This window comes from Myotis davidii, unplaced genomic scaffold, assembly GCF_000327345.1.
Source record: "Myotis davidii unplaced genomic scaffold, ASM32734v1 scaffold70, whole genome shotgun sequence".
NCBI classification, from domain to species: domain Eukaryota; kingdom Metazoa; phylum Chordata; class Mammalia; order Chiroptera; family Vespertilionidae; genus Myotis; species Myotis davidii.
Window position 1 is genome coordinate 245,350 of NW_006282434.1, and position 12,799 is coordinate 258,148.

Genomic DNA, 12,799 nt, shown 5'->3' on the forward strand with positions numbered 1-12,799 from the left:
GTCCCAGTCCCTTTCCGCGCGCGCGAGCCCCGGGTGAGCCCCGTACCTCTGTGCTTCTCTCCTGCAGCTTCTCTGGGTCTCAGTGTGCCTTTCCTTCCTTCTAGTTGTAGAGTTTACAGTCAGCCAGGCTTCCTATGGTTCTGGATGAAGTCCGTATTGTTTCTCTGAGGTATTAATCAATTGTTGTGCGCGGCATTAATTTCCCGGTGTTTATCTCTGCCGCCATCTTAGTTTCTCTACCTATTTAATCTTATTGGTTGCTTTTTCTTGAGTCCATTCCAGGTTTCTTTCATCTCTCTGAAAGCAGAACTGGACACTGTTTTCTCACATGGTTCTCACCCCTGTATGTTTAGCAGAAGTCCTTCCTGACTGCTAACTCTCCGTCTGCTATAGGAAGTCACAGTAAATGCCAATCTAGACATTTACTAATACCAGATGAGGATTCTGATCCCCTCAATCAAAAATGTATTCCTGCATCCCTTTCTAATACTGTGAATCCTCTAATGGCCCATTTACCAATTTACCCACTGGTAAAACCCAATGTAATTTGCCTGTTCTCACAGCATCCAGGGCTATTCACAATCTGGTCCCCACGACTTCACCAGCCTTCTCCCCTGTCATTGCCTCCCACCTAACACATGTCTCCTTAGTCACCCTGAACAACCTGCACTCGCACACACTGTGCCTTCTCTGGAATGTTCCGACTCTCAAGCACTTGGGAAATTCCTTAGCATCTTTCAAGAGTGAACTGAAGCATGACATTCTCCAAGAAGGCTTTCCTTATTCATCCCACAGCATTGTGTGCATACTTCTCTACAGAATTTAGGAAGACGTTTGCTTATTTGTCTTCCTTAAGTTCCTTCTTTGAAGGCAGGGCCTACATTTTATTTTTCTAGCCCCAATGCCTGTTGTGCATGAGGAACTTAAGAAATGAATGAATGAACCACATTCATTCTTCAGTCTTAGAACAAGCACCATGTCCCAATACCCTCATCATTTTGGCTTATTTACCTATTGTCTTGCCCTGGGGCTCAGAGCCCACCTAGCGGTTGCCCTCAAGCCCAGAGCAATAGCACTTGTCACGTAGGTGACTATAGAAGAAAATCCAACCCTTCAATTGTATACAGAGTTCATGTCTTCACACAGTTTATACAAAACCTTATGCTGTTTTATCCTAAATAACTGTATGCATATGGATTTTCTTAAAAGAGCAAATGTTTTAATTCTTATAGTCCCCAGAGTTTGAAATTAGGAATTTAGTTAATTATAAAGATCTTTCCTCTTCATTTCCTCTTGGAAATGATAGAATTTTTCCTAATCCCCTGATGCAGTTTAGATCTTTTTAAAAAAATGAGGCTTTCCCAGGGTTTTGAGTTAAGATGGTGGATTAAAACTGCATCAGAGAACTTCTAACCTCCAATACTTAGCAAATAATAAAAAATACTCCCTCCCCATAAAGAACAATTACAAACAAGAACCAAAGAGGAAAAGGGTATAACTGAAGGTAAGCGAATTCAAACATTGCATGGAAAGGACAAAGAAGGTTCCAGAGTAGAGTGGAGAAGCATGTCATGGAGAAGCTCCCAACCCCGCTCCTTTCCCCTGAAATGTCCAAATATCTTTGCTTAGGAAATATTGAAGCATCTTAATTGGTATTTTTAGGGAAAATAGCCATGTTGAAATAGCAATATTTAGGGGAAATAGCAATAGTTCTGGGGCAACCAATTTGCAAACTGCAAAAAAAGTAGGCAATATGGGAGCAAGGGGAAGGCGGGGGAAGGAGAAGCCAGGAGGCATAGAGAAGTATAGCGTGGATGATCCAAAATGCTCCTCTGTCTCTCCAGTCAATGACAGTGAGGTGATTTCTAGAAAGAGAGTTCTATCTGTGAATTCCTAGTAGAAGTGAGGTACACACAGGTCTTCTATGTGGGGAATCAGGATGTATGACGTCTTCTGGGGTTGCTGGTCAAGTTACTGCTTCCTGGACAAGGGGAAAGTGAGATCAACTCTTTTTCCTTGGAGAACTCAACTAAGAAGCCATGGAATGGCCTACAGCTTTATGCAAACATTTTGGCATTAATTTTTTCCTGATTGGTTGATTAGGGTTTGGATAATTTTCTCAAATAGTTCTGGGATCAGTTCAGCTTTAGGCCCAGATTATTTTCTTGGCCCATAAATGGAAGATTACCTGTAAATTATCCAGGATGATCCGGAGGGAGTGCACCTGCCTTCGGACAGCACCTGAGAACCTTTCGTAAGTTGTGGCATCATATTCACTCATTTGGATCTCTTTCAGCCTGAAATCAAAGGGGGCAAAAAAGACAGCAGCTGATATTATGTGCATCGGTCTTTTAGTTCCATTCCTTACTGCTAGAGCTGAGGTAAACTTCAGAAAGGGTATAACACAGGGGTTCTCAACCTGTGGGTCGCGATCCCTTTGGCAGTCGAATGACCCTTTCACAGGGGCCGCCTAAGACCATCCTGCATATCAGATATTTACATTATAATTCATAATAGTAGCAACATTACAGTTAGGAAGTAGCAACGAAAATAATTTTATGGTTGGGGTCATAAAATGAGGAACTATATTTAAAGGGCCAGAAGGTTGAGAACCACTGGTATAACGGAAGTTAATCAGCTTCAAACTTCAACTTCATGGGAAGGACACAGAACAGAGTGGAGAGGCACGTCATGGCTTCTCCAGGCTGCCTTTGAGGAGAAAAGCAAAAGGCAAGGGGTGACGTCTCAGCTAGGAGCATAAAAGGAAGAGAACGTCCAGTGGCGTGCTGGCAAATTGTTAACGCGTCGCCCTCCAGGACAAAAAAGAAAGTCATGCTTTGTAGTATTTGCTCATTTCTGTGGTGTAAATACCATGATGGGTTTCAAGCTGCCAACAATGAGTTCGCTAACACTGAGTTAGAAAGAAATGTGCACAGTTGGCTCTCACACTGTCGCTATATCCCAAAGACGTGCCTCGATGTTGGCAGCGAGTCAGTTTGTGTGGAGGCTCCTAGTTGCTTTGTAAGACCAAGGACGTATATTTGGTTGACTAAGTTAATAGTTCAGGCCCAAAGAATGTAATTAATGTGCTGCTATGGGAAATAAAAGAGTTTTCTGAAATTGCTGATGTACTTTTAATAGGATAATTGTATTTTAATATTGTGGCTTTGAAATCCCTCCCTCCCAGTACAGTGCTCCTCTTTACTGTTGTTCATCATTTGCCTCTGCTGGGGCCTGCCACGTATGAGAGGTTTCCCGAGCATCACGTGCCTGTGCCCGGAGCTCCCACACAGGTCCTTGTCACATTAGAGCCTTTCCCTGCCTCTCTGTCTACTAGTTTCCACATACTCGTACTCGTCAAGACTCAAATCGATGGTCAGCTCCTCTGGGAAGATGTTCTGATTCCCCAGGTCTGTCTGCCATTGTTACTTCACACCATCACTATCAGAGCACTTACTACCTGTCCTGTCTCCCCACCAGCCTCTACGCTCTTTTAGGGAATGGCTGGGTCTTTTTCATCTTTCTATGTACGGCGGCTAGCATGGTACCTAGCGTATAATAGGTTTTCAAGATAAACTGAAATGAATGACCAAAATAAAAATAAGACTCCAAATCATTAAAAATGCAGCATCTTAAACTAATCACACATAGAAGTTCATTCACCGAGAGAGCTTTTCTTAGGTTTTTATAGTGTCATATTCATAATACACTAATTTGGTTACACATTCTTAGAAGTTTCTATAAATGTAACGGGTGCTGACACTAGAACACAGCACCGTCTTCTAAACTGCTGCATGTAATTGCATTAGTGTGTGCGCATGTGTGCAAAGTTGGAGGTATGGGTCCCAGGTGTGTAGCTGAAGCTGTTATCTAAAGTATATTTTTCTCACCCTGGGCTGCAGTGAGAATGAATGGTCTCTGTTCCTTCCTGGCAGGCCAAGCTCTGGGGAGAATCCATCCATTGCAAGACAGAGTACTTACCAGAATCACATAAAGTTCGGCCTAGACTGCCACAGGGAAGATCTGCAATCCCTGCCCTAACACCTAGCTGGGTTAGTTATCGCCAACTCAGGTTTCAAGACCCAGCTCGAAGGCCACTTCCTAAGGAATCCTGCTTGACCTCTCCAGTAACCTGATCACACCCCTTCACTGTCTTCCACAAATATCTGCTATAGAACCTATACACTTTATTGCCTTTAATAGCTATGTTTGTTTCCATCTGTCATGATGTTTTCAAACTTTATTTTCTACAATAAGAAATAAGCTTTAATACACTGAAATACAGGATACACAAATGCATATGTGTGTGTTTTTAACTGAACCAAAAATTTAATAAAAAAGGTTTACTGCATGTGATACACTCTGATATTCTCTTCTATTCCTCTGGGAGGAGAAATATGTCTTATTTTTTCTCTGAATCTGCAGTACCTAATGCAATGCCTGGCATACAGTGGCACTCAATAAAAGCTGTTACATAACACTTTGAAAAAACACTATCAAAAGAGAAATACCTGAAAGGTAAATAATATCTGAATGCTTGTTTCCTGAGGTGACATGCCAAGGTGCCCTTCTAAATTTACTCTCTATTCTGAAGAACAAAAACAAATATGTGTATAGGACTTGACCTCCTAACAACACTTCTCATATTTAGTTTTGGCAATGTCTTAAACCTCTTTGTACATTTTCATTAGATGTTATGTTTCAAGTATCAAGGTGGAGAGAAGCTGGGCACAATGAATATTACTGGATATGCTACCTACCACTGCATACCTAAGAGGACAATATGCTTTTCCCCAAAGAAGAAAGATTAGAAAAAAAATTGTAGCCATAGCTTATCCTTAGCAGTGGGAAAATACACACACACACACACACACACACACACACTCACACTAAGCACACACATACAGCCACAGACATATACACACACACTAAACACACACACACACACACACACACACACAAACTCACACTCATTTCACACATACACTTACAGACATATACACACAAACTCATTTCACGCACACATTCACACACACACACACACACACACACACACACACACCCCAAGGAAGGAGCCAGGAAGTTGGTTTTAGTAGAGAGATTGGAATTAGCTCACATAGGGCTACCTCTGGCACAACCACGTTGCACCCAAAACATACCACATGCTGTTTTAATTCTGAAGAAATCTGGAATCATATCCCAGACTTTGTCAGCTTTCAGAAAGATCACCTACAAGGTATTCAAAAGCGATAACAAATTCTGAAAGATGAACACTGAAGCAAGGAATGGGGAAAGGAAATGGGTAATTTTAGGCTCTGTATCAGACAAGCTGCCCAGTGCTAATACTCTCAAGCCCACAAAACTCGCTGAAAATAAGTCTTTCTGCTACTTTACCCCTGACCAAAACTGCAGGGCACAGCTGCTTCCCATCCTAGTAATCCATGTGGACTAACTGCACTCTGTTGGCACAGCATATTCTTACAGGGTATATTTATTGTTATGTAAGAGTCTGGGAATTTAAGTTTTCATTTTACTTTTTTGTGTAGGTCAGACTTAAATACTATAATTTTGGATCAATTATGAGAAAAGCAAACATAAGCTGAGATCCATAAGCTAACCTCCCTGTGTAAGCCTGATTAGTTTTGCAAATGGTAGTTGGTACAATTTCCATCCTAAATGTTTTTCTAAGCATGTAAAAGTACCTTACTGTCTATTTCATTCATGTTTTATTGGTTAATATTTATGCTGTGCTTCATGCATGTCTTATGCTTCTCTACTTCTGTTATCTGTTCCTGTTCCTGAGTTAATAAATTTTGATATATAGGAACCACTATCTAGATGAAATCCATATGCAAGTGAGTGCTAACTCAATGCTGTGTTGATGATGTCAAGAACCCATCAGCTGTATTAGGGAATATGGTGGGCCTCTAGGCTGATGGATAGCTCTGTCTGTCTTGTCTGATTTTAGCCAGACTCTCAGTTAAGTATTAAAGGGGGACACCATCACCTCTATGAAGGTGCACTTTATTCATTCTACAAATATGAGTGTTTGCTGTGCATCAGGTTCTGGGCATAGGTCTGAGGATATATTATAGAACAAAATACTCTGACCTCAAGGAACTTAGTCAGTGGAGAGGCAACTATTCACACAACTGATGATATACTGGGAGAGTGATAAGAACTGTGAGAAAAGGGACAAAAGCATAAATGAGGACTTGACCTCATTCTGCATATGCCTACAGCTGCAAAATAGCTTTAAAACTATTTGAATTACTTTTTTGTAGACATACTAGTATTGTGTGTGTGTGTGTATGTATGTTTCAGAGTCCTTATCTTTCAAAGATATACTGTTAAATATTTATGATGAAAAGATAGAATACTTTAGATTGGCTTCCAAATAATCCAGGGGTGGGCACTGAGAGTAAAGCCAGACTTCTCTTCTTAAAGTTGGTCCATGGGGTTCATTATATGTGAACCTACTTTTGCCTCACCCTGTATGTTTCTCTCTACTTTTGTTTATGTTTGAAAGTTCCATAATAAAAAGTTAAAGAAAAATCTTTAACAGCACTAACTTGAATACTCATCAAATGGGAGAATTTACTGTGTGAAAGTAGAAAGCAACAGTATTTCCCCTCTGTATTTTGCTATACGCTGACTTTCTCAGGGTCCCCATGTGTTTTTATTTCTTCCTCTCCATCTCATACCCTTGCCCACCTCCTGTCTCTCAACCACTGCACGCTGTTCTCTCTCACCTGGGCTTAGGGACTCTCCACAACACTGCGTAAAGGTGGGTGGTTTTCTCACTCCTTTCCCACTTTCTCTCTTACATCCTCTAAATTTAGTTGTGTTGTTGTCACAGATGCTCCTTGACCTCTTTCACCTGTGGGGCAATGGCCCTAATAGAATCAGGTTCTTTAACCCCATGATAGGAATCGGAACAGGGGCTGGATACTTGTGCCCACGTGCTTGCTAAAAGCCTTTCTGCCTCCCCATGAACTACTCGTGTGCCAGAGCATCTAACCATCTGTGCACTTATTCAGAAATGGAGACTGGATATTCACTTGTGAGGTCCTGAGCGTGGCAACAATAGAAGCTCATTCGTTTGGGGAGGGGATGGGAGAATGTTGCATATCTAATTGTTTGGTTCCTTCCCTAAATGGATATCATTTATATGAAATGTACAGTAATATCTTAATTCCAACAAGACCTTTCCTTACAGTATTTTTCCCACTTTTTGTTTGTTTTGAGAAGTTTAAACTGCTTGCATTCCTAACATAGTTATCTGTCCTCACAACCTCCCTGGGAAGCAGGGAGAGGAAGCCACCTATCTCCAGAAGAGCAAATTCAGGCGGTGAGGATAGATGGCTGTTCAAGTCACCAGGAAAGCCAGCACATTTGCCTTATCCACCTGTACAGAGGCTCCTAAGGCTTGCAGGCTTTCCTGAGGGTGTGGCAGGAGGAACCTGCCTGTTTATCCCCATTGTTTTGCTCTGTTTACTTGCAGGATATGTAAGCACAGCATGTGATCTAATGCCAGGTGTTCTACGTGGAGGAACTTCATAGATCACATACACTTGAGCATGCTTTTTTCTGAATGGCAACCAGCTCCTTTCATTGGGCGCAACAACCTGAATCTGCCTCCCAAGCCACCACGGGTCCCCTCAGTCCTGAGAGAGACACCGCCGTTCCTCTGGCATTTTCCACTTTTAGCTGAAGAGCATCATGAGGCTTCTTCTCATTTTTTTAGATGGTTCTGATCAAATGGCACAGATGGTTCCAGATCGTCTGAAAGCCACAGGTTCTTCAGCCCTGATTTTAAGGCCTCCACCGACAGGACCTCCCCTTCAACTTCGCTTCCAGACCCCCAGCTGGTGCCTTTAACCCAGAGAGGACACTATGCTCACCTCACGGGTGCTTCTGCCCATTTGGCTTTCCCTTCCTGGAAATGTCCCAATCCTGGCTGAGCTCCTGCCCTAACTCCCAATAGCCCACTGACCTGTGCTCTGCACGTGGCTGCAGCCCTCACAGGAGTGAGTGTGAGGGAGTGAGTGTGAGGGTGTGTGATCGTCCTGCTCCACATACATCCCCAAGATCCCTGTGTGGCCTAGGACAGATGTGGACGGAGTGATTTGAACTTTAATTTCTCTTAAGAAAAATATCTTTGGTTTTACTTCCTAATGTGCTCAGTTCCATCTTCTACACAGTCATAGGTAATCAATACATTTAAGAGCCTGAGTAGAAAGAATGGGGAGTTATGCTCACGTGGCTGTGTCCATTAGGAAGGGGGAAGCTGTGGATTTGTTTGTGGTTCAAGTGGCCGCATGCGGTGGAGATCCACACATATCTGGGTCGGTTCAGGGTCCATTATGACATTTCACCACAGCGGCCAGCACTGCCCTGAAGGGGCCGGGCCCACTCACCTCTGCCGAAACGCTTTCTGGCCCATCTCTCTCGCAGCTCTCTTCACTTCCTCGGGAACCGCGTCCTTTTCGGCCTCAGAGACCTGGTACACTGTGTGGCCTGCGTCCAGCCGGTAAGGACCTCCTTTGCCACCCAGACCTGCAGTGTCTCTTCCCCCTGGAAGGAAGCCATGGAAGCTCAGGTTGTTTCTCTGATCCAGGCCACCAATCAAGTCAGGTCATGATTCCAGGCAGTCCCATGAAGCATATTAACTGTACTCATCTCTTAATTAAATATTCAAATGACCTTCTTTTGGAAACAAAGGGTGCCCCCACCCCTGCTCCAGATGCTTCTCCATTTCCTCAGCCAGGCAGATCTTACTCACATTTCAAGGCCCAGTCCAAATTCCAGGACATGCCATCTGATGACTCTGCCTCACAAGGACCAATGCTCCTGTGTACTCACTAGTCATTAACCTTTTTTCACCAACTATACGATGGATTGTCATAGTTTATATATCTCAGTAAATCTGCACTTACAAGAGTGACTTTGAATATAAAAAATTCTTAGTATATATTAATTAAATGAACAGCTTGACTTTTTCCCCCTCATGTTACCTTACTTTTCCTTAAAATAAGAAAGACAACTAGGGTATAGAAACCATTTCATATGTTTAGCAAATGATAAAAATGATGCACAGAGAGGTTAAGAGACTTGCTTACAGTTTCATATCAGTGGCTTAGCCAAGATTAGAAACCAATCATTATACCAACTTTGAGTTCTAGCCTAGAGTACTACACAACAGATAAGCACTACCAGCTTTAGAACAGTTTACAATACAAACCCAGTTTACATGCCTGTAAGTGTGCATTAGGTAATATTGCCCAGACTGTTTACCATGTAGATATAAATTAAATGCCTAGAAGACTAGGTAGGTAAATATAAGAAGTGGTAAGAACTTTGGCTAACTAGAGGACTTGCTTTGTCTAAATACATTTAAATTCAAATTATGTTTAAAAACTACATAGACCTAAAGAATACATATATTGACCAAGATTTGGTCTCTGGGCTACTAGTTTATTACCCTAGTTTTATAATTATTAAAATATTAGTAATCGGTTTCTTTGGTTCATTCACACATAATGTGGGAAATCAGAAGAGAATCCAATATTGGAGGGGCAGCATAATATAATACAGTATATTAGTATTATATAATATTGTATTGTACAGTTAAGCCAGACTGCCTGAGTTTGAATCCTCGCTATGCACTAGTGAGGTTTCCGTGAGGGACATTCCTTACTTCTCTGTGTCCCAGTGTCTTCTTCTGTAAAATGGGGTTGCTAATATCATTTACCTCATGGGACTGCCATAAGGCTAAAATGCTTAGAACTGTGTTTGGCACAAAGTAAGAGCTATATAATAAATGACTGATCCCACTATTATCATTTAGGTAACTTCCAGTCACATAAATGAGGTCAATTCTAAGTTCATAAGTGGAAAATTTGAAAGCTTTTAGGGTTTGGTGAAATTATGTCACATTTTTATTTTCTCCATTGGAGCCTTGATTGGTGTAGTAAGTCAAAGCAAGAACTCAGCATGTACTGCTTTTCTTATCAAAGTCCAGGTAGGCCATTTCCTTCTGGGAAATACCATAAGAACAGCCCATTAGTTATAGTAATTTTACCCTTTGGTTCAAGCACATCTTATTTCCTTCTTATTTAGATATTGGTGGTGGAAAATTCCTTCTTGGATGTGTGTTATTCCTGGCTCTCACGCATGGATAGCTATAGACGGAGGGGACCAGTTATTGGACAATGACAATGAGCTACAGAGGAGGAAAAGCTTTTATGTGACCCGACTCCTTTCACATAGGAGGTTCTCCTTAGGAATGGGTGGATCATGAATCATAGCTGAAAACTTCCTAGGCACTGAGGTGACATCATTTTTTTAGGAAAGAACCCACAACTGTTTGGAGATAGTATAAGTGATGGTCAGCATGAGTCACATGGTCCTTCGGGTAAGTCATACTGGTGGAGAGGGCATGAGGGGAGAGTTCTTCATAATCTCCACTTCCAGGAACCTTTGATTTGTACTAATCAAATAAGAAAAGCTTGCAGGAGGTTCTAGACTTCAAATAATCTTGAAGCTAACAGTGAATATCCCAAGTCAGTTCAGAGAGAAGTAGAAAATGGGCCAGGGAGGGGCTTTGATGACAAAAAAGGAATCAAATGACTTGCTGGGTCAGAGGTAAGTTCAATATTTGAGAACTCTGAGGGAAAAGAATGAGAGAGAGAAAAAGAATCTGGAGCAAAGGAGCCTTGAAAATTGAAAAAGACTGTGTAAAGCAAAAGCAGGCTCTCCAGTCCAGACAAATATGTGAGGTAGTAGATTCAAATTGAATAACAAGTACGAGCCTCCACTTCAGAGCAGCTAGCAGCTGGGAAACCTACATCTGGCCAGCTCGTTCTGCAGTGCATTCCATATGGATTCAATATGGCAGGTTTGAACTAATTTCCAGATCAGAGGACATTTCTAAAAATATCCTTTCTTTAGAGGATGCTTGATGAATAAACAGAGCAGGCAGCAAGTCCACAGGCCTACTTGATAGCACATTGTCCCAGCACAGAAACCATTTCCTCCTGAGGCTGTCAAGGCCAAGAGGCACAGACCATCCTAAGGGAAGGCCAAGTTCACAGCCCTTGCCAGCACTGCTCAGACCGAGATAAGATCAGACAGTGCGCACATAGTCTGGCTGGATTCCCGTGGCCCAGCAGATGTGTCTGCTCCAGCTGTCTGGGAAGAAAGAGGAAGACAGCAGCCATGGGAACAATGCTCTCCTCAGGCAGCCAAGAGGAAGGAATGGACCCCAGCCATCGGTTCAAACTGCAACCAACTCTCTTATCTCAAAATCCTGCATCCTCGTACTCACTTCTGAGACATGGAAGAGAAGCACCATTTCTTTTCCAAGTCAGTTAGTCAAGAAAGGATTTATTATAGATTTCTGGCATGATTCCAAGGGCAGGGAACTTTAAAAAAGGGATTAATGCTTTTAATGAATGCATTCTTCATGCCAGGCCCCGAGCTCAGTACTTTACAATCATAATCTCATTTAATTCTCACCACAACCTTGTGAGGCAGTTAATATTTCCCCCCTTTTACTGATGAAGCAGCTCTGGGTCCAAATGGCCTCAGGTCATAGCGTGGCAGAGTCTGTGGGACTCCAAATGGCAGGGTTTTTCCATGTTTTAATGCTGGGTTGGGACACAGGGCAAGGTTACGATCCCACTGGCTAATGGGAGACAGGAGAGGCGCTGGTCCCCAAGCCTCCCTAGGAGTGCTGCACTGTCTACGTGGGCTTGTGAAGTCTCAGGAAACCAGACCCAAGGGGATGCCAGTGCCACCAACCTGTTCCGCCAGCCCACGTATTGCCGCCCACGTGGGGCATGTTGTCAGGGTCTTCCTTCCCATGTTTGGGAGAACTCACATCTTCACCACTATCTCTGTTGATTGTAACCTAAAAATGAAGAATTGAGATCTTATCACTATCCCATGACCAACACCAAAACTGCAGGGCAGATAGAAGAATTCGTTTTCCCCAAGTCCTTAAGGTATCCCATAACCTAAGGCCATAAGGCACAAAAGATACTGTTATTATCTGGCAAAAATCTCATCAGATTTAACCTCCATTGTGTTGGGAAGGAGACAAATTGAAAAAAAAAAATTTTTTTTTTTTTTTTAAGAAAAGCATTTACACAAGGAACAAGATCTACCAGAAGCAGGGAAAATGGTCTCACCAGACAGCCTCTCTCCCAGAGGTTTAGAAGGACCACTGCCTACCTACTCCTGCTGAGTCACAACAGATATACATTAACCTATTTAATTTCTAAAGAAATCTCATTCTCTGGAAAATGTCATTTCATATAAAATAAACAGAAAATACCCAAGAAAATGTCATCTATTGTGCTTCAGTGATATAGGCTGTATACACAGACACTAAAAACAGTTTATTTATTTTCTGGACCCACTCTAATTTTATTATGGTATTTTGTACTTTTCCTAATTCATCTCAATTTTAAAATTGGATTTACTATTCCTACAATTCAAACAGAATACGTAGCACCTTAGCCTTCCACTGTGAGAGCCTGTGGCTTCTTAGTCCCTAATTTCATTCAGCACAGATTTACCAAAAGGACTGATAACCACACAGGAATTCCAATCCTGTGGGCAGTTCAGGAGATATTACTCCACAATTAAATGAATTGAAGCAGTTACATTTCATGTACCCTATTAGCCTGTTCCCAAATACAATGATTTTCAGGGCAGACCTGATCAGATGTTCATTTATTTGTTCAAATAAGACTCACAGAAAAACGTACTGGCAGGACATCATGCAAAGTAC

The 12,799-nt window shown here is 42.1% G+C and overlaps 1 protein-coding gene across 1 annotated transcript in view; it reads right to left on the reverse strand.

Moving 5' to 3' along the window:
- Positions 1-12,799, reverse strand: part of VWA8 (von Willebrand factor A domain containing 8) — a 368,307-nt gene that overhangs the window by 36,471 nt on the left and 319,037 nt on the right. Inside the window, exons 35-37 of the mRNA XM_015559449.1 lie at positions 11,806-11,914; positions 8,421-8,577; positions 2,189-2,297 (exon numbers count right to left, since the gene is read on the reverse strand). Of these exons, the coding sequence (XP_015414935.1) occupies positions 2,189-2,297; positions 8,421-8,577; positions 11,806-11,914 (375 nt within the window). The remainder of the gene's footprint in view (positions 1-2,188; positions 2,298-8,420; positions 8,578-11,805; positions 11,915-12,799) is intronic.